This window comes from Falco rusticolus, chromosome 4, assembly GCF_015220075.1.
Source record: "Falco rusticolus isolate bFalRus1 chromosome 4, bFalRus1.pri, whole genome shotgun sequence".
NCBI lineage: Eukaryota > Metazoa > Chordata > Aves > Falconiformes > Falconidae > Falco > Falco rusticolus.
In genome coordinates, this window is record NC_051190.1 from 77,535,532 (window position 1) to 77,558,278 (window position 22,747).

Genomic DNA, 22,747 nt, shown 5'->3' on the forward strand with positions numbered 1-22,747 from the left:
TTACAAAGTCAGAATGGTCCATATTAATTAGAATCATCTGCAATCCTTTTAGCATGTGAGCCTGTGGCATCATTAAGGATTTTCATGCTTTCATTCCTAAAGGATGGATGGAGTTCAGTCCTCCAGATCTTTGATTATTTTTCTCATTAGCAAGCATCTCCATGCTATAAATTGAAGGAGAAGGAAAGATTGCTGTTCCCAGGGTGCTTCATAAAATGCCTTGGAAACCTGAGCCCCAGCTGCATCAAGGAGAAAATAATATTAATGTATAAAGCCCTGCTTAACCATTTAGGTTATCAGCCCAGCTGTAGTTACTACTCTGTAGTTATTTCCAGGCGTATCATGCATATATTTAGTCAGACAATCAGATGATTTTAGGGACTAAAACACTAATCCTCTTAAAACAAAACAACTTACTTGCTACAGCCAGTTCAGCTTAAACAGTTCTCTAGCACAGAATTTCATCTTGATTTAATTAAATTGTGTGAGATCACCTCCTATGTTAAACTGTGTAACATAGCTAAATGGGTATAGTTTTTGCATGTAGAGGTTTTCTCCTTCACTAGCCTATTAAAAAGCCCCTTAGAAAATCCCCCTTCACAGTTTTATGTTTAATCTGAAAAAGTAAAAAAAGCTCAGAGTAGCTGTTTCAGTAACTCATTTTTTTTTAGGAATTATCTTCAAATTTGTAAAATGGGAATTGCTGCAACTGGAAAGATATGGGTAAATTTTTTTTTTTCTTTTTTGAAGGAGTTTTGAAATAATATAAGCATCCCATATTTATTTTTTCATAAGCAGAACATTTTGGTTATCCATCTAAATCTAGTTTTGAATCAGATATTTTGGTCGTACATATTTACTTTAATAATTCAAAATCAGAATATAATTTCTGAGCTGGTCTATTGAAAGTCGGTTAATTGGGTCATGAAAACTTGTCACATTTTGACTGTTGATGTGAAAAATTTTTGATAACTTCATACAGTGAGCTCTTTTTTTAACCTAGTTATAACAAAAATTTCATCCCCTTCTAGAATGATTTTGCTGTTTCTAGCACAAAATAAATTGTATAAAGGAAGGGAAACACCAGCTCTTTTTTTCAGCTAGTAATTACTGGATTTTAGCACTGAAGCAAAAATGAAAATTTGCTGAAATCTTTCACCTTCTTCTTCAGCTGAGTAATGCTATTCCTAAAAAATTGTAGGTTCCAGCGTTTGTGCTACCTCTTTGACTCCTTTGAAAGACTATGGATTGTCTTCCCCAGGTTTGACTAATAAACATGATTTTGTCTTATATGCGATTGTATCCAAAGTCCCTTGAAGTTTATGGGGAAACTTCCCTTTATATGCATATCCATGAACTGTGGATCCGTGTCCTAATGTGAGCACTGCAGTTCCTTTAAAGCATCTGCTGGAGCTGATAACATATAAAACTTCTGCCAAGTTCTTGCTTTACGTTTGTGATCATTTCAATTCTATTTTGTCACATGGACTTACTCTTGGTATAAAAATCAAGATTAAAATATTGTTTTAAAAAGAATTTTCAGAGTTTGCAACAAGAACAAAGCAACTTGTGCCTTCCCCATCTTGAACCTGTTTTTTATTGCTGCACTTCCAAAATGACCATTGGTGCTTTCCAGCACTTACGGTAAATCTGTGTCAGTTCGTAGGCTCAGCAGAAGCTTCTAACTATTTGAACTTCTGGCCTCGCAGATCCAGCCTGCTGCTCACAGTGACCCTTCTGGTAAACCAGCATAAATTTGCAGACTAAGATTTGAATAGCTAAAGCATATAAATTGGAGAATGACAAGATTCATTACATTAGAGAATGACAAGGTTCATTACATTGCCAGGAGATGATATTCTGTAATGTAGACCTGAATCGAAGGAAAGACTTTAAATATATCAAATAAGTTTAGCAGTTAATTTAATTTAATGGCTGATTTAGTTAGTGGAGTTCTGTGAAGTGGGAATCAACAAGGTGTTGGTCCAGTGATATGTCCCCACAATTAAAGGCATGCCAGAATTGTTCACACTGATTAAAAGTCAAGTGGATTTTGAAAATCATTGAATACATTCAGCAGCATGGCCTTGATTTAAAAGGAATTTTGAAATACACCTGTTTTAAATATTATTGGTCCTTGATTTTTTATGAATATACCTTAAAAAAAAGAGTAGTTTAAATTCCTGCCCTTCTGAGAAGGGCTGCTGTGGTTGCCAGGCAGCTGAAAGCGCTTTGCTCTCAGGGAGGTCATAGTTGCTCTTTTTGTTGGTGAAGACTGGAAGTCAGAGGTGTCAGCCTGCTTGGAAGTGTAAATGCAAACCCAAGTGTCTGGCTGTGCTGCAAGAGTGGGGCCAAACTCTTTTTTCCCTGAGTGTATTAGGGCATTTTATTTTATGATTAGCAGCCCAGCTCCAAACACAGGAATGCACGGTGGAGTCAGAGCATGCTGCTCTACAAGCATAAGTGAGCGTCTTGTTGAGAGGTACAAATTCTCCCTAACCGCTGATAGCCATCAAGCTTATAATGTGCTTCAGAAAACAAGTAGCACAAGGAAGGTATTTTCTTTTTGCCAATCCTTTCAAAGTGGAACAGATCCACAAAACAGAGCACAGATGGCAGCAGAATAGTGGCTTAAATGCAAAGCATCAATTGAGGCAAGTAGTACTTTTCCATCTCTGAGTAGTAGCTTTAAATCTTCTTTTCTTGATGTATTTTGGAGGCACACTTTAAATGTATGACAAATATCAGAAAGTGAAAATTATAGTGGAGAAAACTAAGATTATAAAAATATAGAATGAAAGGAACAAAACCAAACAGCTTATCTAGACATATATATTTTGAAACAACTGCAGCAGTTTCTCACCAACAGTTTCTTAGTTCAGATTTTCTATTCAACTGCAAAGTAGGAGCTTTGGAGAAACTGACACAACAAAGTACGCAGAACTCTAAAATTATGTAGCTAAATAATTATGCAGCTTTAAATTCATTCTGGCAATATTCAGACAAAAAAAGCCTAGATACATGTTGGATTATATATTGAAATTACAAATAATATTGGATTGTAATTTGGTGACAATATTTGTATAGTATTGAAAAAATGCATTCAAACACATCTTAAGATTTGTATTCTATTGGTGATTTCAAAACAGGTCTCCTGTCTCACAGTTGTTGCATCCAATATTTTTAAGACTACGTGAGTTGGGTGGAACATTTTTTTCAGTATATCATCCACGTGCAGGTGCACAGTTCTTAATGTAAGAAATTCTGAATCTTCTGGAAACTGTAATCCAAGCCTGTATTTTAAGCATGGGGCTCCTCATTGCATCCAAGTAAAAAACCAAGAATACTATTATTCTTTGCAATCCTGAACTTTCTGGTTAGCTCTTTTTTTCTATTTTGCTGCTTTTGCTAGTTGCATTGCAAGGTAGAAGAAAAGAAAGCAAGAAGCAGTCTGAAGTTTGCAGACTCTCAAGTAGCTTTCCTGTCAATGCAGATAGCCCCTTGGCTTTCCATCGGGTGCTAGCAGGGGGGTGTAAGGGAGAGCACAGAATCACACAACCAAGAGTGGCTGAGGTGGAAAAGCATCTCTGGAGATCATCTAGTTGATTCCCTCTGCTCAGAGCAGGGTCATCTAGAGTGGGTTACTCAGACTGTGTCCAGCTGGGTTTTAGGTCTCTGAAAGGATGGAGACTCCACAAACTCCCAGGTTAACCTTTTCCAGTGTTTGACTAGCTGCACAGTGAAGAACTTTTTTCTTATGTTTAAGTGGAGTTTCCTTTTCTCAGTTTGTGTCCATTGCCTCTTGTCCTGTCACTGGGCACCACCAAGAAGAGTCTGGCTCTTTACTCACCCTCCCAAGTCAGCCACCCAAGTTAGTTGGGCTGTCCCTCCCACATTCTTTGTGGACAACCACCTCTAAAACCATCCTCACAGATGGGGTCTAAGCTGGGTGCTCAGAACTGCTGCATGAAGCAATCTCTGGTCTTTCTGTTTCTATGCAGAGAGCCCATGGTTTCACTGCTGGAGCACTTCATTTAGGTGCCTGAAGGCAGTATAGATACCCACTGCAGTGTCAAGACCCCCTGCTACCAGCCATGGGGAATATGAGACTAGTCACATTCACATAATTTTAGAAGCATTACTTTTGTAAGGAAAGGTGCTTTGAGACTTCATATGCTGTGCGTGACTATATGGTGTGGGTGAGTCCCTCCTTCATTTCTGATCTGTTTCAGTTCAGTAACAATCTATGCTCTGCTTAATGGGATTGGCCTTTGGTCTCTGAAAACCTCAGCACAGCTTAATCTGTGGAGTCATGGCACACTCCTTCACTGTTTTTTAGGGTTAGGAGGGCATAGCTATTTCCCACACAAAGGGTCATTTTAGGACATTGCTGTTGCTGCAAGGGAAGTTGCTGGTATTGGGACCTGTCAGGTCTAATGGTGTTTCATTAGGGACACACATGGATACCTCAGTTCAGCAGATACCTCGGGACTCAGTACACTGTCAGTGCGGTTTTCTCCCAGTCTGGAAATCACAACAGCTCTTGGTGACAGGAAATGCCAGAATATGCTGTTTGCTTTTCTCCAGTTCTGCTTGGAGGTGTGATTTGCAATGCTGCAAAGAGATTTCTAGCCCGCAAGAGGCCCCTTGGGAAAGCAGGGTTTGCTGTTATTTCTGTGAGTAGCCTTTTTCAAAGCATGGATTTTCAGGCCTGGTTGCTCTTGACCTGGGACGGAGAGTGGGGAGAGGAAGTCATGCAGAATACGATCTGCAGCATCAGCAATAGATAAGGGTGGATTTGATTTTTAGCTTCAAGGAAGCAGTCACGGCTAAGCTGCCAGTGTGTTGCACACTGGTTGAATCAAAAGTGTTGGATTTGGGTACTTACTAAAGCCAAGTTGTACTGCAATCTGACCATGATTCCAAATATTAAATAGAATTTCATGATGGTGATTTAATAAGTATATGTATTGGCATCGATGTCTTATGTGTTTCATATACTATCAAGGAGGCCAGACCCGAAGTTGCTTAAACCAGCTGAGAAGTTCTTATGGATTCCAAGCAGTTTTACATGACAGACTCCATGCCTCATTAATGCATTCCGAGGTTAGGAACTTTCCAGAAGAGTTCAAATATTTTATTTTATTTTTAGTTTATTTGTTTTCATTCTTTCCACATTTTTAATCTACATAATTGACATTATGCAATCACAATAAAATCTTCTGGAAGTAAGGTTCCACAGGGCATCCTAACAGATGGCAGAGTGCCTGGTTTTCTATGGTAATAATAATACAGAAAAGGGAATGCTTCTGTTCAAATTGCTTTCACCTCCCACCTTAAATTTTGCAATGGTCTCAGTCCTCTTAAAACTGTGCTCTGAATATCTCCCTAATACTTTGACATGAATTCAGCACAGAAAAATGTAACAAGCTGCTTTACCATCCAGTCCTTTAATAAATGTATGACATTTGGGTTACTTCCTCCTGTTGGTTTCTCTCTGCAGGTTATTCCTCTACTGACTGAGGAAAAAGAAGATGCATTGTATCAAAATTATCTGGTACCTTTTCAGTACTATGAGCTGAAACAGCACCAACATTAATACTGTCCCACATTCAAGAAAAAAATTATGGAGATAATAATACAGAGCAAATAGAGAATACTAAAATATGCCTATCTAAAGGAAGAGAGTGAAAGCAGATCAGTTTCAAGAGGGGTAATAACACCTGTACCTTTTCTACTTAGTGCAAGATCTAAAAGCCCTCATTCCCTTCATGCTACTTTAGAACAATCTGTTATTTGATAATTGTTACAGATTTTATCCTGCAATTAGTCAAGGGCAGCTGCTGTGCACTGAACACGTAAGAGGAAGATTGATAGCAGCACTATTGTTTGTTACTGTGTGGGAGACTGATACAGCAACCAGCCTTGAAACAATGTTGGGAAGTCTTGATTAAAGTAGCGTCTGTGCTGTCTGGGTGGTGGGAACGGGCAGATCTGGCTTAGTCCCGACCGTGCTGCTCACGCTCAGTGAGTTTCCACTGTCCCTTCCCATGCCACGTGCATGCTTCACCCATGGGAGGAGGCTCAGCTCAGGTGGTCGTAGCAGATTTGTGGAAGGATGGGAAAGAAGTGCAAGGGAGCACTGCTTTTCACTGCTTGGTCTAATGCTTGTCTCTTTTCCCCATAGAAGTATTAAGCTAAATGTTTTGTATCTCTTCTACATAGCTCTGTGCAAAAATCTATTGAATCCAGGGACTTTCACCAACTTGTGTTCTCTGAAAGGGTCCACAGTGGGAGCACCTCTGCCTGTCTGCTGACCTACTGGTCAAGCAGTTCTCCTAGACCATGCACTTGTCTTCAGTAACATTACTCCCTCTGCCCCTGTCTTTGGGTGACTGGAAGTCCCAAAGCTAATTTCAGTTTTCTTTTATCAAGAAGAAAGAGGAACAGCACCTAATCATTTTCTTCATGAAGAAATCTCTGGAGAAGGAACTCGTGCGCTAGATTTGAAGAAGACTGGCACCGCTTTTTCACTGAAATCCAAGGGCATTTCACAATCCCCACAGAGAACTGTCCACAGAACAGCAAGCATAACAGTGATGTTCATCCAAATGATCAAGGAATGTCATACGCTATGTCTGCTCATCACAAACAGATTAGCTTTAATTTCCCGGTCTGGATGACAGCACAGGCTATTCAACATTGTCTTCGGGTTGCTAATCCTCAAAGAATCTGTTTCTTTTTCAATGTTATTGCCATGGAAACTGGCTAAATTGCAGGTCCGGATTACATCTTTACTGTTCACTCACTTCCATTTCGATCTGCAGACATTCTTCAGGTGCCAGGAAGAGGCAAAGGACAAATCAATGTAATTCCTTGAAACATGTAGTTACTCCCTGTGCTCTCCAGTCTCCACTATGTGAGCGTAGCCACTTGCATTCTGTGTCTCCTAGGGCAAGAGACTTGAAACCTGAAGATCTGCTATCTGCAGCCTCATTTTCTGCAATAACATTGCTCAGCCAAGCTTGAGAGGACAACATAGCAGATTGCTTCCTTATCTATTTTTCAAGCCTTTGCAAGTGGTAACACAATGATGCAGAAAGAACAATTACCGTTTGGAGCACAAATCTAGGAAATGTTTTGCAGATGCACTGAAACTGTTGAAAACAGGTATAATCAGGAGTCAAGGAGAATTGCTATTAAAAGTATGTATCAATGTCAAGAATGGTGAACTCTCTATGTCAGAATCCAGAGAATGAAGTACTTCAGGGAAGAACCTGTCTCCACTACATGTATGGTCTGCATGTAACAAATGATGGCCAAACCATAGGTGTTGCTATTCTCATATCTTGGGGATTTGAGTGCTGCCCTGAGTATGAGACCTCTAAATTTATTTTGTTTAGGCATTCAGCTGTGTAGCAGGTAAATGTGCCCTCTCTTGTAACCTGGTCTGGATTCTTAGAGGTGGAATGTAGGGGCTGTACCTCTTCAGAGACCTGTTGCAAGCTCTTGTTTTAATCAGATGACAATGGAGTTCTTTCTGATGTAATAGTCTTTATTCCTTGGGAAATTTTGTAGGTGTGAAAGTGGATGGGGCAGGGGAACTGATACGAGTTATGTATGTTTTCTTTTAAGTGTTTGGAAAACCTGGATATGCATGTATAAGTAGCCTCTAGGGGCAGCCATAAGATTAGAAACTGGCATTTACATTGCAATTCCTAATACATGCTACTGACCTTGGTGACATTACAAGAGTAATTTTCACTCAGATAGCATTTTTAATGGAGTATCTCTAATGCATTAGTCACTGTTGCCTTTGCCTTGCATCAAGCATTCAGATCTTTCCACTGTACTTGAGCTACAGTCAAGTTACAAGGAAAAAAATCTGTTCTTTATTACTGTATTGTTTTGTCTCCAACCCTTTTTTAATACAGTTCTGTTCTGGAGAAGTCTTTCTGTATCGCCCTTACATTGCATGGGAAAGCACCTTTGCATTACAATTCTTCATTCTTTTTGTATGTGCAGGGTGTTGAGATTGATTCTCTTTCACTCTGACAAGACTAAGTGCAACACATGCCCTTGTCTGTCTCTCCAGAGAGTGAGTTAACATTGGTAATAGAATGGGTGAATTTACTAAGTACAGGAGGTAGCATAATTATATGGCTTTAAGAGATCTATTTCTAGCCTAATTCAATAACTTGTTAGTTTATGTGAGTGATTCATTGGCAGAGGTTGCTACTGTTGCAGAAAGCCTTGTGTAAACTGAGCATGGCTGGTTATGTGGCTGGTTTTGGCTGAACCTGGTTATATTGTGTTTTCTGTTTCCTCAAAGTTTGTATTCAGAAGAAATGAGGGGAGTTTTTAATTTTGAGGACTATCAGTATCCAGCGTGTCTGCATGACTTGCTTGCCTTAGTGAAGGAGCGCTTTCCTTTGCTTTAGCCTCTGCTAGTGACAGCAATGCATAATCTAGTGTTCATACTACAGGAAAAGGTGCTCAGGAGCTAAACTTGTATTCCTGATTCTGCCATGGGTTCTGACAGTTTTCTTGCATATGAGATGTGGCTTCCCAAGGGTAGAAAAAATAAAGTAAAATCAAGAGCCAGGGAATGAGTGGGCACTTTTAAAAATGTTGGCCTCAATATGTCAATTTTTGTATTTCTAAATTGGGGGATTATAAGTATTTCACAGGACTCCAGAACGGCTCTGTGAGTGGTTTAGAGAGAGTAGCATGACAAGTTGCACTGCAATGCAAGGAACAATGTCTTCACTTCAGTCTATACCTCTGGAGCATTCGTACATCTGGTGACAGTCCCATATGACAGCAGTCCATTAAGAGTCTGTCATAGATCTGATTTCCTCGGATGTATCATTCCCCTCTTCCCCAGAAATTTTATCTGAAGGAAAATGATAATTTGTTTATTTGCCTCAGATGCCCCCAGAATATGTCAGAGCTGATGTCAGTGTGCCATTTGTTGGTGTGTGCACTACGTGATGTTTGTGCCCAGAGCACTGTTTTACCGTCAGTCTCAGGAGTGTGCAAAGGGCTAGACTCTTCTTCCATGGAGTCTGTGGCAAGTGCTCAGTTCACCTTATCACAAAACCATGTTTACAATAAATTGTGCCTGAATATTTCACAGATTATTGTGAATACATCAACCATAGTGAAAGAGTTAGAAATCTTTCAAGAAAAGGAAAAAACCCCAAACGTTTCATTAGCCAATATCTGAAAGGAAGCCCAGCTTCTTCCCTTTGTTTACCAATAATATGTAATTTGAATAAGTTGCCTGCCCTGTCACAGTTTGACATACAATCCTTGTTGACATACCGTGGCTGTCCCTTGCACTTGGAGGTTGAATGTACCTACATAGAGCATGTAACTAATGAGATGGGGTTTTGTTCATCCTTTCAGTTAATTCTGTGTATTCTTTTTTTTTTCCCCCTTTGTGCTGCACGGCTGATTACCACCCTAGGACCTTGCAATGGGACACAGACCCCTCAGTGCTGCAGCTCCAGTCTGACTCTGAACTTGGGTATATGTCAGCTCTTTTTGTTATTCATTTATCATTTCTTTGCAAGGATTATCTTGAAAATGCTTCCCAGTTGAGCTGGTTTTATGTGATTTTCATTTGCTTTGTTGACTCAAAAAGACCATAATTTAAGTTTCCTTTTTTTTTACTTTCATCAATAAGAAGCTTCAGCAAAGCCATCTTTAGTGGAAAAAATCAACTATTTAAAGAAGCTTGTTAAAAGCTGCTATTTCTGTTGCTTGAACCACAATACAAATAACTATTTCATTACAGATGAAATGTTATTGTTGTGGCACATAAATGTGCATGTACAGTTACATTGGCCTTGTTTGTACCTGTTGATTCAGATTTTTCTCTCTGAATCATTTGCAAGGTACTTATTCCCCTCCTTCCTCTCTGCCATAGTTATGCTGTTTCCACATGCAGTAACGATTTCCCCTTTTTCCTTAGGAGCGGTATATGTGCTTATAATTGTACACTTAACTATGATGACAGTTCAAGAGTAATTGGCATCTTAGTTGAGTTCAGGCCAATCAAGATTTTTTAAATTGTACAAGAGCTATAATTATTATTTTCTAGTTTGGGATGGAACATTTCTACTCCAAGCATCTGAAACAAATTAGTTAATTGAAATAATTTAGAAACGCCTATCTGCAGATATATTCTCTATCCTCTAAAAAGGATAGGTGACAGTCCCTCAAGTTCTTCAGAACCTGAGTCACGGGCAAAACCAAATCACTATGTTGAAGAAATTACCCTACCTATGAACTTACAGGCTTGCCTGTCTGAGTGGCCAGGCAAGTGTCTTATGCTTTTACTAGTTCCTGTAAAATTCATTCACCATTCTATAAGAAAAAGAACAGTTTCCCTTTAACTACTGATTGACCGTGTTCCCAGCTGCAGTTACGGATGTTAAAGCTATTCACCAGGATAGATCAGAAAGAGTGGAATGTATCCAGAGAGCTTTCTGAGCAGAGAAAACAGAGGGTTTCTGCACATCCGGAACTGCTAGGAATGTTTGTAATTTTCACCTGGCTTCAAATACATCCAGCTTCTACAACTTTACCCAAACTCTACCAGAAAGGTAGAGTTTTTTGAGCTGTATTAATCTACAGAAACCTTTTAGAAATCTCAGCTGTCCTTTCTCAGAAGTTTGGATTAAAAGATGAGCACTATCAGGAGCAAGGTTCCTCAAATGGCTGTGCAATGCAAGTTCCTTTATTTGACTCACAAAAAGATAACACTGTGTGTAGCCACAAGACTTCAATCTTTTATAAGCAGTCAGTGCAATGACAGAAAATAAGCACACCAAAAAGTAAATCCACAGGTATAACAAGTATACTCTGTAGTGGAAGTCCTGCCCCTTTTGAAAGAAAACTGTCTTTGAAATCAAGGTGGTTAGACACAGGACCAGACTTCCCTCTGGTGTCATGAGACTAGATTTTAAAAAAAATACCGATGCAAAAGAATCCTGCAGTCAGCAATTAAATCATGTGTGTAGCAAAACACTTCTAGCAGATACATCTTTCTTCTGCCACCTACAGACAGAAGAATCAATTTTAATGCATGGACTTTTGTTACTGTCCTCCTACTGACATCCCATAGGCTGTTCTGAAAGGAATCCTTCAAAGCTTATGTGCTCTCTTAAGATGAATATTCAGCAAACTGTAAGTGATAAGAACTGTGAGCACCTCAGGTGAAAAGCAGGGATGGGAAAGAAATACACAGTTTAGTGCTGCCCTAAAAAGAACCAGAGTAGAACATTACAGTCCATATTTGAAAGAGTCCAGATCTGAAAGGATGCTCCAGTTGTCCCTAAGTGCTTGGGGCCAAGGGCTAGGCCAACTTAAAGTTACACAAGAACCATTACAGGTTGCTACATGGTACAAAAAGGATATAAGAGGCCAAATTCCTTCAGATGAAGAGATGCCTCCCTGTTTTCATCATTAATTACTGGTATATGGACTACACTAGACATTTGTACAGGTACCAGAAATTCCTGAATTGGAAACATTTTAGATGAAAAATTCCATGCATTCTTACAGCACAGTGTTGTAGCTCAATTCTTGGTTAGCAGCCTACAAAGAGGTTAACCCAACTAGCAGTTAAATGCTGCTCTCCATTAAGATTGGTGTTGCCCATCCTTGGACAGTTGAGAAGATACGGAGTGACCTCATGTGAAACTTGTTAGAATTAAGTGAGGTTCTAGTCAGGCCCAGATTACACACATGATTATTTAAAGACTATACTTAATCAAGACCACTGTCAAGAAGCTCTTTCAATGCATAAGGCTTAAAAATCTCAGTAGATGGAACCAGGGGCAGCAGGGGACTGGTTACATAGGAAAGTCTAACTGACCAAGTAGGTGAGAGAGATTGTGTGTCTGGTGCTGCAGGACAGAAAAGCACATGGGATTTTGGCAGGTTGAGGTATTTAATTAAAGCTTGAATTCACACAAACACTCATTTAAAGCAGCTACAAAAACATACTGCTACTATAGCTTTCGTTAGCTGAAGTGTACCATAAGCTGTAGAAGTTTTTCTGCCCCCAGCAATGGTGTAGAAGTTTTTCTGTAGGATTTTTTGACAATCCTTGCTTTTGTTCATGTTGGCAAAGTGACAGATGGTTGTAAGAAGGGAGACTTGTTAATTTTCCCTCTTTGAAAGAAGAAAGACTCAGAGCTATAACAACTATTTCTGCTCTAGTGGTTTGTTACATGGTACAGCTGATTCATACTGATTACCTGCTGAATCTAATTGCATTCAGCTTAATAACAACTCAGCCAGTAAGATAGATTAGAAAAATATATAGCTGATGTAGCATTAACTACCTGAAGAGTTCAGTAGGTGTCATCTAATGATGACAGTTTCCTTTGGAGATTCCCATTTCCTTTCAGACATCAATCTTAATTGAATATCTAAACCATTGTAAATTAATTAGATCAAAACCCCTTTGACCTCTGTTATTCTGACAATCTGGAAAATGGAGAGGATATGGATAATGCATATGAATTTTCTGCTTTTCCAGACTGCTCTCTCTAATCACATGGCCATTCAGAAACACCATGGCCATGAATTTATTTCCCATAAATGTATAAGCATGTTTGCACTTCTTGATCTAGGCAACTGGACCTGTTTAGTAGATTTGCTTATTATGTGCATATTCTTTTCTCTGCTGAAAGTTGGCATTTTTTCCAGTAAAAAACTTGCAAGTAACCTTTCATTTATTCTTCCCTCCCTACAGACAGTCAAATAATATTCAGGAAATAAATTGATCCACACACACGCTGTTGAGTGAACTGTGTATGACTAAAAGTGTTCATAACCATGCTCAGCTGTCTTTCTTCTTTTTCCCTTACCCACTTAGAGTTGCCTTTATTGATTCATTTCATATGGCTTATTCAAAGTAAAGGAAGTAGTAAAAAAAAAAAACAAAACAAAACTATACTTGCCCTGTTCCAGCTGTGTCTCAGAGCTCCCCTCCAACCCTTGTATTAGGGCTCTACTAATCGTAAACCTCCATCAATTCCACTACTAATGATTCCTGTGGAAGGGAGAATCTCCTGCTTTATGGAAATTACCCACCTTGCCAATTAAAGGATCTGTTACTGCTCTCAGGTGAACATCTGACAGTCCTAATGCAGCCAGGTTAACACCCTCTGGGCCCCTTCCACCATTGTGTTTCTCAGGCTGAGGATTAACCCTTTTGAGAAGGCAGAACTTAACAATGATGGTATGTAAGAGAATTTTGTTGTGTGTTGCAAGGGGTACAAGCAGGTCTTTCTCTCTCCCATTTACAGTCCCTCTGAGCAGCATGATCTAGAAGTTCAGTAACTTGTACTTTCTTGTTGCAAATGGTTCCCAGGTTAATTTTCTTCATTGCAGTTAGTTGCCTCTCATGCATAGTGTATTGTGTGTCATCTTAGCGAACACCGAAGTATTTTTTTTTATCCTGTTCATAAAAGTAAACACTCTTGTTCCTGCTGCTGATTTACATTTAACACGGCTAACCTTTTGATGTCATGTATTCTATCTTAGACGCAGACTGCACAAACTAGGGGTGTCAAAGATTACCCAGGTTGATTTCTTACCTCGAGAGGTGGTATCATACTCCAAGGAGACGCAGACGCCTCTTGCCACGCATCAGTCTGAAGGTAAGATTTCAAAAAACATTTTCATAGAAAGTAAGTAGTTGAATAAGAATTAAAGATTGTGAGAAAAATTGTAGTAAATCATAATGTAGCTAATTGTTACATATTTTCTACAAGCTGGGTATTGTTTATGTGATTAATGGCTGTTCTGGTGAGAATAATTATAATAATGACTTTAAATTCAGGTAGAACAGAGCTACTTCTGTCTTACAATGCGTTGTGCTTAGATAGCAGTTTAATGAGAAAACATTTTCAAATAAATCATTATGAATGTAATTAAAATAGTGGTTTGTTCCATTTTTCTTGCTTTCTCAAGGAAGTTGTGCTTTGTAATGGTGTGATGGAAAGTTGTCATTGGATATTTGGTCAGTGTAATAGTGTCTCCCTCCAGTAGATGAATCTTAGGAGAAGTTATAGTTTAGCTCCACATGCTGAAAAAGGAGGCTTACCTACTCTGATGTGGACAGTCCTGCTTTCTCTCTGCTGATGAATCTGTTATCTGTACTCATGGAGCTGTTTGTTAGCTTTTGGCTTTCCTGTTGATAAGTAAATATGTGGCGTGGTTAGTAGGGGAGTGCTGATCTACCTGTTTCTCAGACTGCACACTTGCCAGTGTTGTACTGCAGAACACTGGTTGCAGGTCAGTTGAAACCATTTAAACTGAATGTAAAACTGTATTAGACTGATGTAATTTACATACTACTGCAGAGCAGGTAGAAGAAGAAAAACTGAAGACAGTCTTGACTGTAATTTCTGCCATTAGCAATGAAGGATTAAGGGAATTTCAGCAATTGGGTGCTTTCCTGAAGCAAATAGTGTAGGACTCCATCAGGCTCCATACAGAAGAAGGTTTGAGTAGGTTGCAAAAGGTGTGTGGGCACATCTGTGTAAATATAAGTTACTGTCAGGGAAGATACAGTGATAAACATAGCCATCTTTTTTTTCTGCAACTGGGTTACGAGGTCTGCCTTTAAGAAACCAGGAATGAAAACTGCTGAGCTAGATACTCAGATTCTACTTTCCCAGACCACAAGTTTACTCTGGTCATCTGTTGTCTGAAATAGTGCCTTCAAGCGTCCACAACCCTGTTGCTTGGATGCTGCTTCATAAGCAAGCATGTCCTGACAGCCATGCCACTTTAGAAGGAGAGGTTGCCTCAGGAGCTGCCCTTGTTTGATCCAGCTTGTCTCCCCTCATCTCTCTGGGGCTGCTGAAGCCTCGAGAAGGTGGGGTTTGCCCCTGTGGTGTTGCCTTCCTGGCTTGAGACCAGTAGGTGCTCAACCCTGGGGCATCGTCATGGACACAGTTAGATCTGACGGAGAGGATGTCCTTCCTCCCTGGCGCAGGGCCTTTGTCCAGTGCAGGCTATGGATATGGGGAGGTGAAGACATGGCTTGGATGTGTTCACCTCTCTCAGGCCTGCAACTCCCATGCTCATTAGCTGACATGACTCTGAACAGGCCAACCTCTCCTGAGGAAGCAACTTCTTCCAGTAAGTTGTTCTTGGTTTTTTCCAAGGAGCTCTTCAACTATTACAAAATCATTTTCTTGTGTAGACAAGAGGACAATCTCCTACCCTTCAAAAAGCCAAAAGGGTGTGCTGCTGTGGAGCCTGGCAGTCAGGGCAGCAGGCACAGAGGGCAGTGTGGCTTGTCTGGGTCTTCTGACAGAGGAAGCTCTTTTTCCTCACTTGTATGAGAGAAGATCAGTGCAGAGCCATGAACTTCAAACTGCCCAGGGCAATCCTGTGAGGGGAAGGTCAAAGGGTGTAAGTGCGTTTGGTGACTGGATTTATTACCTTTCATGTTCTCTGTGTCGTCACGGTTAAGGAAAAACCATCGACGGAAGTAAAGTTTTAAAATGAAACACTGAGAAAATATCACACGATCATTTCCCTCAGATGTGTGTGGGAGAGAAAGTTTAACTTGTATTTCCTTTCCAACCTGCTGCTAGGGAATCCTCTGCACACAACTTGGATGTGAACATGGCCCTGCACCCATCACGGAGAGTCGGGAAAGTCTGGTTATTCCATTGGAATGTTATTTAATTGGAAACCGTAGGGGATAAATAAGCTCTGTGATTTTGGTCTCCCAGGTCTAATGGAAATGAATTCTCGGGTTTTGAATTCCCCAGGCCTCTTTATGAATGCTGGGCCCTTCCTACTGTCACTCTAAACATGAACAGCAAACAGAGGGGAATTCCTCAGGAGAGCAGTTCCGAGGAGCAGTCTCCACACTGTTCCTATGCATTCATGTGATAAAATACAGCCATTATCTTTTCAAGGTAAATTGTTCAGCCATTACTATGGTTATGTGCTCAGTTATTCAGTTTCTGAAGCCTTAGAGTTTGAGAAAAGAAAAAAGAAACCCCTTATTGACTTAGATGAGTCTGACACCAGCTTTCGGAATTGAGTCTTTCGCTGCCTGCCTTGGTCACTGGAAATGTCAAAATGCAGAATTTTAGGATGAGATTGTGATACGCTTGCATGTTTTTTGGAAGACAGCTAATAAACTGTACAGCTGGTTGGAAAGATCTTTCCTATGATTAAGCCACTGAAAGAGGACTTTGAGTCCTTTCAAAGTTCTGCAACTTTTCTGAAATGTTTGTATCAGTTTTTCTGCACATTGCTTCTCTAGAAAGGAAAAAAGAAACTCTGAGGTACCTTAGACCTATGGCTGTTGTGCAGCTCAGTGGATGTAGGTCTTTGGTAATGGTAGTTCCCCACCAAACCTTATACAACTGGCAAAGGAAAGCTTCATTGTGACAAGTACGGTGTAGTGCCAGAGAGCCAGATGCTATAAGCAATGAAGTCTCAGTATGTCAGCTGCTAATTTTAGAAGAAATAATGTGGCATTATTCCTCACTGTATAAAAACAGATCAACTCCTCTTTTTCAGAACAGGTAATTCACTTTATTTCAGAGGAATAATGACATGTCATTTCCCCCACCCACTCTATTATTTAGGGAGATGTGTATATGCATCATTCAACCCTTTGATCACAAATACCTAATTCTTTTGCTTTTTTTAGGTCACAGTAAGCTTCAGCCTTTTCTTCCTTGTAGGATGGCTTCAAAAACACCCAGAGCCAGATCTTGGCTCTGGAGCCTGAGAAAAAAAGTGTTCTTTTCTCTTCCTCCTTCTATAATTGAACTTGGATTTAGGTAGTTGTAGGCACTGAGAACATTTCACTTGTGCTGTCTTTTGCATTCTGGAGTTAAGACCTAGACTATGCCAAATGTTTTCTGAGAGGTCTCTGGGACACATTCCTTCACTGTATAGAGACACTGACATCGCCCCAGAATAGCAGCCCCACGTAGCCTTCAATGGTTGGACCCTCCAGAGCACTTCAGAACTGCCCTTTGCTGAAGGTACACCTGGGAGAAAGCAGCAACAGAAAAGCCATGGCCTGACCTCTGCCCAGGATGAATCCATCACTGCCATACAGCAGTGGAAGGAGATCTGTGTATCTGCCTGCAAGCTTCCTTTACAGATAGGAAAACAGCCTGCACATTCAAGCTCTGCTGGGTACCTGCCTCTGTTTCAGCTTGCTGTTGTCCTGCTCTCTAATGGGCCAGGAGGTAAAGTCTCAGGGAGGAAAATGTCACACTGTCCCCACACTGAGAAGGGAGATACTCCTCTGATCTGGTTCCCCTCAAAAACAGTGGGGCAGGAAGAAGGTGAAGGCCTGTGACCTCTCTGGCTTTGCTGGCCAGTGTCAGGAATGTTGTTATTTCTCTTCGGAGAAGTAGAAGCTCTTTCTTTATCAATAAAATGAGATGTTCTTACTTCTCTAGCCTTTCAGACTGTCACTGCAAATGGGTTAGTCTGAAGTGCATTTTTGAAAAATTAGATCCCGTATACAGGGGAAGATCTGACTTTATAGAACAACGGGGGTCCTATGTACTTCACCTGTTTATCATCTTCAACAGATGGTTGTTCATGTGAGGAAAACAAACGTGTTACCATACTCACTTCCCAAGCAGGATACATCACAAATCTTCGCCCAGTTCTGGCAAAGAATGCAGTTTAGGCCCATGCTCCATCTGTTTATCTGCTGTATTCATACACTGAGGATATTTTGGCTATTGGGGAAAGAGGGAAAATAAGCTCTCTATTTCATTTGGAAGTAGTCTGGAACAAAGTGGCAAAACGGAGGGGAAACTCCAGAGGCTGAGCTGGCTTCTGCATCTCTCTGACGCTGTAACTCTCTGAACTAATGTTTCTGAAAGTTACCCTTTTTAAAGCATTGAGGGGGGAGAGGGCATTTCTGCTCACAGTCTGAGGCTCATGAGACCAAGTCACATGAGTTGAGGTGTCTGTGTGTGATATCAAATGTGACTATTGTAGTGTGAACCAAAACTCTCTAGGTGCCGCTGACTGCATTGACTAATTCTTCACTGACTAGCTTGATAGAGCGCTTCATGTCAGCATATTAATGCAGGTTTCTCATTACTGAGTAAACAGGGTGTGACAAAGTGTCATACGCTGACACTGTGTGAGGGCTGTGTCCTACTTTGAGTTTTGGTAACTGAATGAGGAGTTAGTTACCTGTGACTAGGACTGACAAGCCCCAATACTATGAAAAGAAGTCAGGCGCCTGGGTGTTCCAGGATAACATCCATAAACAAATTTATTTTTAGTTTGATTGTTAGGGGCTGAGATTTCCAGGTTTAATCACTGTGGAGCTCTGGCTCTGCCTGTCCCATAGGATAATGTGCAGCAGACCTTTAGCACAGCAAATTCTGTACCAGGCCTGCTGTGCTTTCTTGTGTCTGACTGTAGCTCAGCTCTAGCTTTGTGAATGCATGCTGTACTTAAGAAAAGCCAGTCCCAGAGCTAAGCAAGATCATACTTCAGCTTTCCCATGCCCCATCTGTCTAAACCTCATGGATCAGAAGCTGGGGGTTAAGTTAAAGAGCTTACTTTGGCTTTTCCCTTGCCGAGAATCTTAGAGCTCAGCTCCAGTCTGAAGAGGACAAAACAAGTCTGGACCCAAGAATAGCTTTGAGCCCCTCATTTAATGGAAAATGCAGATGCACATTTGTGCATCACCATGCATGCAACGTGTGCCAGGATACATGAAAATGTGTGTGATAGATAACTGGGGGGAAAGCAGAGACCCTCTGTTGTAAACAAAAGCTAGTGTTGGAAAGCAGAGCAGAACTGGGATAGAAATCACTACTAAAAAGAGGACATAACCTAAAGATGAATCAGTGTTCAAGCAGAAGTGCTGTTTTTAAAGATACAAAGCCTCCGTATTAGTACTAATGGACACTAATTTTCTAAATATTATGGTCTACCCTAGGCAGTATCACGTATCACTGAGTTGTTTTAGTTAGCTATAAAAATCTAGTTTGCCTTTTCCTCTCAAACCTCAGTCCATCCGGGTCGTCCTGTGGATCTCAATAGTTGGCATAAACACCCTAATTCAAGACAGCATTGTTTGATTAAATCAACAAAGCTTATTTTGTGCTGTTGTACCAGACTGTACAAGATTGGATGAGACTAGAAGAAAGCGGAGCAAAGATTTGAGGCATTGAACTGTATAACAGTCTCTCAATAACTGCCTTTTATGCCTGTCACAACTGTATCCCCTTTTCTAAATAACAGGATTTCAAAGGTGAAGTATTTGCTTTATTTATTTATTTATTTACTTTATTTAAATTGGGCAGAATCTTTCAAAACATTTCAAAGTTATTCCGGCAGTGCCCTCTGGTGGTGAAGCGATGAACCGACATGTCGTGCCTGAGGGGTGCTGGAGGGGAGGGAGGGATGCTGGTGTGACCTGCAGAATAATACTTAGCAGAAGATGCTTGAGTTGTATGACTGAAAAGCTGTGCGAATGTCAGTGCTGATGAAAGAAGTGTGAGAAGAGACAAAATTGTTACATAAAAAAGTGTGTGTGTGGGAATATTATCTAGAAATGAAAAAAAAAAAAAAAGCCTTAAAAAATCAGTTGTAGGTATTATGACAAACGTTCAGGTTATCATACAGTAGTGAAATCGGCTACAGTCCCTTGTTCTGGCCAATCCTTTCTTGAAGTACAATTAGTAAAGTACAGTTTGTTAAAATACATATTCTCCAGGCCAGCCACATCAGGCAGGTACCAGATGTGGTGGATCTGTGTTCTGGTTCTACCAAGCTACAGATGTCAGGTGTATACCGCTAAAGGCTTTTTTCACCGGCTGGCTCATGATAATTCTATGTAGTACATAATTAGGTTAAGGTCTTGGCTTTTAAAAATGTGTTTCTTCGGGTTTTGTTGTGCAGAATAATGTATTTGACACTGACAAGGGTTTCTTCTGGGAGGAAGAATGAAGAGGCTGTAATATATGGTCATACACAGTTTGGTGTTTGAGGGCAGGAGGAGACATCAAATATCCTGAAATATATTGCATACATGGGCAAAACCAGGATTTCTGTAAGACAGTCCCACTCCATTTCTAAAAGATGTCTTGTTACATCCATGATCTACCAGTACATTTATCAGTGATCATTGCTGCAGTATTTGCTTCCATTCTCTTTCCTCCCAGGTCCCCTCTAAAGACTTCTGGAGGAGAGTTTTTCATATAATTAGGATGGTCTTCAGGTATTTTTCAGCAGAGAGCCCTCTTAATGCAAAACTGTTTTGAACAGACAGATCTGAGAATTTATTAAGCATTATCAATTTTCTGGGAATTATCTACTGAAAACTGATTTAGCACAGAGAAGATTGGCTCTGGTCATACACAGCATGAGGTCTGAGGAAGGAAAACTCTAGGAATCTTAGACTTTGTTCCTTATCATTTCATTACACAGGGACAGTGTTTTGACTCTGCAGCTCCTTCACAATCTTAAAATCTTGGGAAGGTCTTCTGAAAATCAAGCCCACATGCATGGGAGTTTCCTTCTCCAAAGTGGCAGCTTTCTGCAAACCCTAGTGTCTCTTGCATGAGGTACCTCTGCATTAAATGCAAGCCCAGGAAACATATCTAATAATTCTTTACAAGGTTAGAAGGAAAGCAACAGACTTAGTCACAACTGTGCCTACACCTTCTCTAAATTATTCAGGCTCTAGAAGATGAGGGTCAAACCAGAAAGCTTAACTGCCTTCTCAATGAATGAGGAACTAGTTTTTAGGCTGTGGCTGCCTCAGAGGGGACTGTTGTGCAACTGTCATTCTGTGTGTGGAAGGAGTACTACTTCATAGCCTCTGCAGACAGCATGGAGAAGGTCTGTGCTCTACCACCCCTCCTTGCAGATCCTGCTTGATCCTAATGGATTATCCTTGCTCTGTGCTTTTGAGCAAGTGGATCTCATCCTCCACCCAAGAGATGGGAGGCTAATAAAAAAAATATTATAGTCAGCCCGCTTGTGCAGAACCTAACCTGCTCCTTCAGTTGGGAAATATGTAATTGAATGGGATCCTGGTACATCTGGTGTCACTTGGTGGAAAACAAGAGTTCTGATGTTAGCAGCCTTGACCTCAAACTCCTTTAACTAGCTGCAAGTCATCTCATAGTGTCTTTGACCCATCTTTCTGTCCTGACATCTGAAACTAACAGCAATCCATGAATTCAGAGAGAAGCCCTGTAACACCTGTATGCAAAATGGTTCCTTTGTTGGCTGGAAATTAAAACCTTCCTCTAAGTCTGTCCTCTCTCAAAAAGATCCTGGCCATGCTTCACACATGAACAACTGTCATAAATTAGCTGATTTGTTATGTGCTCCCCTCAAGCAACCAAACAGTTCTAAACTTATTTGCAAATATATGACTATCAGTATAGTATATTATATATATATATATAAAAAAAAAAGTCAGGAAACTGAGCTTTAATGTAAGAACAGAAGGCAACTATCCCACTAATTAACAGCACCATTTCCCAGTCAACAGTCAGTGAAAAAAGTGGCCAATTTTTCTCTTATTTGCCATTTTAACATTCCTAGTTCTCACTGTACCGTATGTATCATTTCAGTAGTATTTGAACATACTTTGAATTAACAATGCGTTGTACATATTACAGTGCTCAAATTAGAACTTATGGATATGAAAATGTAAAAAGGGGGAAATTTGGGTTAACATTGCTTCCAACAGAACAACGAAGACACATTTCTTTGTTTCCAAAGCATGCTTTTTCCTACCATCCCTGTACTTCCTTCTTTAACCTAATGGATGAAACCTATTCACTATATACAAGAAAAATAATACCCAGCACCTTCTATTCCATGTTTAGTAACCTTTGGCAAACTCTGGCTTTGTAACACGGACCAATCTCCACCGGACTTAAAGACAAGATTAAGAAAAATGTGCATTGCAGAAGTAGCAGTTACTAATCCTCAGTGCTCTAATTAGCACTTAATCTTTCTAATCCTGTAAGTAGATACAAAATCTGGGATGAAATAGGCACAGGCCATACGTGGAAACCCCTTTATTAGTAGTGTTAAAAAGATGTACAGAAAAAAAAACACTGCTGTGTTACTTCACACTTCTCTATTTGTTTCTTGGCACTTGCAACTCAAAGAAAGGAAAAAGATTCACATGCCAAAACCCCTTCCTCTGTTTCAACTCATGCTGCGAATGTACTGGGTCAAAAATTATGCAGCTGAAAATTCTTCTGTTCATCACCTCTCTATCTTCTATTCTATAGCTGAGCCACAGCTTAAGAAGCTGGCCAACTGTGCCCCTCTATAGCCTCCTTTAATTGGCTCATTTCCATAGGAGAGGCCACCTGCCTTGGATGGAGTGTCAGCTGCTTGCCCTCAGACCGACTGGAGAGGGAGCCAAGTGGCTGGGTTAGGCGGAGTGAAGAGGCTTCGCCACACCCCACGTTATTACCGCCGTAAAGACGAGTGGGGATGCACCCCAAGCTGGGCTGTAAAGACGAATGGGGATGCACCCCAAGCTGGGTCTTTGCTCGGCGAGTGTTATCTTCACAGCCTGACCCAAGCATCTGGGCAGAGCCCTCCAACGGCAACCCTACCCCCCCCCCCCCCTTCTCCTTCCCAAGAGCTGCTCCCAAGGCTGTGTAAAGCCATGCTGTATTTATTATGATGATGAATTGTAGATCTCATCTGAAGTACTTGAGAA

General features: G+C 40.5%; 1 protein-coding gene across 9 annotated transcripts in view; it reads left to right on the top strand.

Annotated features, from left to right (window-relative positions):
- The window catches only part of DYNC1I1 (dynein cytoplasmic 1 intermediate chain 1), a 193,977-nt gene that overhangs the window by 30,391 nt on the left and 140,839 nt on the right, over positions 1 to 22,747 (top strand). For 6 of the 9 annotated variants that reach the window (XM_037386335.1, XM_037386336.1, XM_037386333.1 and 3 more), the window contains 2 exons: positions 9,473 to 9,532; positions 13,567 to 13,682. In XM_037386335.1, the coding sequence (XP_037242232.1) occupies positions 9,473 to 9,532; positions 13,567 to 13,682 (176 nt within the window). The remainder of the gene's footprint in view (positions 1 to 9,472; positions 9,533 to 13,566; positions 13,683 to 22,747) is intronic. The other 3 variants (XM_037386338.1, XM_037386340.1, XM_037386341.1) reach the window with 1 other exon arrangement.